Source organism: Microtus ochrogaster, chromosome 4 (assembly GCF_000317375.1).
Source record: "Microtus ochrogaster isolate Prairie Vole_2 chromosome 4, MicOch1.0, whole genome shotgun sequence".
NCBI lineage: Eukaryota > Metazoa > Chordata > Mammalia > Rodentia > Cricetidae > Microtus > Microtus ochrogaster.
In genome coordinates this window covers 17,371,385-17,375,666 of record NC_022011.1, presented here as the reverse complement: position 1 = coordinate 17,375,666, position 4,282 = coordinate 17,371,385, and the positions used below count along the sequence as shown (strand labels likewise).

At 44.7% G+C, this 4,282-nt stretch overlaps 1 protein-coding gene across 1 annotated transcript in view; it reads left to right on the top strand.

The window, feature by feature from the left end:
- Hydin (HYDIN, axonemal central pair apparatus protein) overlaps positions 1-4,282 on the top strand; it is a 332,133-nt gene that overhangs the window by 277,224 nt on the left and 50,627 nt on the right. The window contains exon 58 of the mRNA XM_005345678.3: positions 1,897-2,014. Coding sequence (XP_005345735.1) covers positions 1,897-2,014 — 118 coding nt within the window. The remainder of the gene's footprint in view (positions 1-1,896; positions 2,015-4,282) is intronic.

The window sequence follows — 4,282 nt, the reverse complement described above, 5'->3', positions numbered from 1 at the left end:
GTGACCAGTTCCTACACTGCATCGTGACCAGTTCCTATACTGCATCGTGACCAGTTCCCATGCTGCATGGTGACCAGTTCCCACACTGCATCATGATCAATTCCCATGCTGCATGGTGACCAGTTCCCACACTGCATCGTGACCAATTCCCATGCTGCATGGTGACCAGTTCCTACACTACATTGACCTGGATTTTTCTTTCTTTTTTTTTCCTACTTTCTGATGTTTTAGTAACAGACCTACTCCTCTTGCTGCTTTTGATAGTTTTCTATTTTCTTCGGCTCTAATTTTTCTATACTGGTAAAGTTTGAACATATTAAGAATTTGGGATTAAATTGCCTAAAATCTCTTTCTTCCGAGTTTGGTTTCAACCACCTCACAGTTTCTTTTGTAGTGATTTAGTAGTGCTTCTGGTGGCTATAATTTATATTTGATTTAAGTTATTTTTATTTGGGGGCTGGAAAGATGGCTCAGTAGTTAAGAGCACTTGCTGTTCTTGCAGAAGACGTGGGTTCAGTTCCCAGCACCCACATGATGGCTTACAACTGTATGTAACTCCAGTTCCAGATTCAAAATCTCTCCTGGCCTCCATGAGTGCTAGGCATACACATGGTACTCACACAGACATGAAAGCAAAACACTTATGCACATAAATATTTTAAAATACTTTAATTAATGTATTTAGTATTTAGTTGTTTTCACTTTAGCTTGCATGAATTCAAAACACATGAGGGGGCTGAAGCTCAGATGTGTTTCTGTCATCAAACAAGTAAATGAATACATAAGATTTTCAAAATATTTAAGATTCATCTCAAATATAGCTACACACTCTAGGTACGGTAGTCTCTGGACAAACCAACAACTGGGTCCATTGGCTTCAAGTGATGTCAAGTTACCAAAACCTATACCTAGCTATTATTTATCCTGGCATATTATTTATATATGTCATGGCTATAAACACAAAAACTTGGAGATGCAATTCATCATTTCATGTATACAATGACATCGGGTAAAAATTTTATATATATGACTAATTTCCAAAGCAGTGCTTCTCAGTGAACTCAAGCCCTTAAAAACCTCGTTTCCTGTTCATGGTGCTGAGGGGTGAGCACAGGGCCTGTGTGTACAGGGCAAACACTGTACCACTGTCTGTTTGAGTACCACGTGAGCACCCACAGCCCACCTTTTATTTATTTCATTTTAGACAGCATCTTATGAAGTGGTTCAGGTTGACCTAGAACTTGCTTGTAGCCCGGGCAAGCTTCCAGTTTGCAAACCTCCTGCTTCAGCTTCCCAAGTAGCTGGAATTGGTGGGCCTGCAGCCAGCAGGCCTGCTGTTTGTCCACTTCCTTACTGTTGTATGTTTTCTTGTTGTTGTTGTTGTTTCTGTCATTAGCTTTCCCTCGCTGTAACCAAAGAGCTCAGATAGGAATTTACAAGAGGAACGGGTGACTTGTGCCCCTAGTTTTGGAATTGTCAACCAGGATCAGCTGGGTCTGGGCTAGTGCACGCAGCAGAGAAAAAAACTGTTCTTCTCGGACCAGGAAGCAAAAGAGAGGGAGAAAAGGGGGCTGGGGTCCTACAATCCCACAGAGGGAATATCAGTGAACTAAGGACATCCCAATAGTGTCTTCCTGGGGAACCAAGCCTTAACACGTGGACTTTGCTTGAAGTATTTTTCAAAATCCTTGTGATTTGTATTCCACAAGTGGCATCACCCATGTCACTTCCTCACAATTGTTCAGTGAGGTCAAGGTGCCACGGTGCCACTCTGGTACCTTCCTGGACAAAGGAAAGCCCTCTCCTACCCCCAGAGCCAAGAAAGGTCCTCAAGCAGGCAGGTAGTGTCTCCTGTCCCCATCCAAACCTGAGGCTGTACCCTTCTTCTCTGATCAGAGCCAGCCACACCAGACACACGAGAACCCGGGAGAGTGAAAGCTTCTTCAAGTCTGGAGCTACTAAAGCAGCCAAGTTCTCGGACACGGTCCAGAAAGACATGAACATAGCCAACCAGGTGAGTGCCCTCCTTCCTTGCAGAAACACAGCAAGGACACCTTCCAGTGTGCTCTTGTCACTAAACACTTCTCTAGTGTGACAGTTGTTTTTTAGTTTTGTGTCTGTGTGTGGACTTGTGCACATGAGTGCAGGTGCCGACGCACTCAGAGGAGGGTGTTAGATCCCTGGAGCTACACTTACAGGTGTGGCTTAGTTAGGGTTTCATTGCTGTGAAGAGACACCATGACCACAGCAACTCTTGTAAAAGAAAACATTTAATCGTGCTTGCTTAAAGTTCAGAGGTTTAGTTCATTGTCATCATGGCAGGAAGCATGGTGTCATGCAGGCAGACATGGTGCTGGAGAGGTATCTGAGAGTTCTACATCTGGATCTACAGGTTCTGCACAGGCAGCAGGAAGACATAGTGAACCACTAGGCCTGGCTTGAGCTTCTGCAACCTCAAAGCCCACCCCCATGACATGCTTCCTTGAGCAAAGCCACACCTACTCCAACACCTCCAATAATGCCACTCCCTATGTGTCTTTGGGGACCATTTTTATTCAGAGCACCACAAGGCCTGACATTGATTCTGAGAACCAAACTCTGCAAGAGTAGTTCATGACCCTAACCACCAAATCTCTCCAGCCCCAGAATTTGGCTCTTGTGTGACAGGGATATAGAGTCGTATTGAAATCCTTACTTTTTGAGCTGAGGCGTGACACTTCATTTGAGTATTCTCTCCTGCTTTAAAACCTTCATTGAATCCCTGCTGTATTAAATACTTTACACATTTCTATATCAAGATTCATTTGTCACAGTTCACACAAAAACAACTGTGATAAAGATGCTAAAATATATAGCTCTTCACAGTTGATGGCTTCTGGGGGCAGGGTGAGGACTCAGTTTTCTCTAAGGACTGACCATTGGGAGTTTGACCATGCTCCAGTGAATATATGGGCAATGCAAATTAGATGTGGTGAAGTTTTTTTGGGGGGGAGGGCACAAGGGTCGGAGGATTGACCTGGGAGGAATGGTAGTAAACAAATGTGATCAGAATACATTGTATGCAATTCCCAAATAATTAATAAAAATATTAGTTGGGGAAAAAATAAAAAAGAAAGAAAACTTTTATGCACAAGTAGGTTCAAAAACTTAAACTATATAAAAAAGATTCATTTGTCTAGAGGAAACAGACATCTAGAAAGAAGTCCTTCTCTATCCCAATAGCTTACCTGAGAATTTCTAGGGCTCAGTAGAGCTCCTAGCACATGGCAGTAGATAGAAACTGAGTTAAATTCCTAGAAACTTCCGTGCAGAGCCATGAAGTCACACTTCACCACATTTGGGGCTCATCCTCCAGGTACCTGTATGGCATGTGCTCATTGAAGGTGCCAGCCTATCCTGTAAGAATTTAGGAACAGTATCCTCAAGAACCCAGAAGTGGAGTCTGAGCTTTGTCAGACTAATGCATGCCCTACTGCAATAGTACTATGGAACACATTCAAAGAGTTTTGAAAGCGGTGAAAGTGGGGTTGAGTAAGAAAAGTTTATCTCCAAGGGGAAGAGTGGTGGAATTTGGTTGAGAGTTGTCCCACACCAGTGCCCAGATCCTATGGATTCCAAGGATGTGCAGCAGGGCATTGGACACTGGCAGTCAGATTGCCTGTTCTCGCGTAGCTTTGTGAAACTGGACAAGAGTAGGGACAAGCCTGAGAACCAGGAGCTGTCTGTGGTAGACTGCACCGAGGTCATTCCCTGAGGTGGGGAGCACTGTGCACTGGTCAGCCTAGGGTAGAATTACGAGCACCCCCCAGCATCATGCGCTGGCGTCACACCTGGCAGGGGTATCCTAGCATCTTCACCAGCTCCTGTTGAGGTTCCTAGATCTATCAGGACTCCAGCTGCCAGAGTACGGATCCAGCGAGATGGGACCCTCACAGCCCAGGTCATACCAAGCATCCCTCACACAGCAAAGAAGCAACAGCTGACATCTAGGCCCTTATCCTCTAGGACCCAAGAAGCTTCCCCAGGCAGTGGAGTCCTGCATGTGGATGGCCACCTCACACTGCAGTTCCAAACTCATTCTGCTCTGGGTTGCAGACCCCTGAAGACACTTGGGTCTCTGAGCTAAAGCACCACAGAACATCTCGAAATGCGAGGACGGATACTAGGCTACCTAAGACAGTCTTTCTCTCTCATGGGACATTGTACTCCACGTACTTGCTACAGTTTTTCTTTTTTTTTTTTAATTTATTTATTTATTGAGGATTTCCGCCTCCTCCCCGCC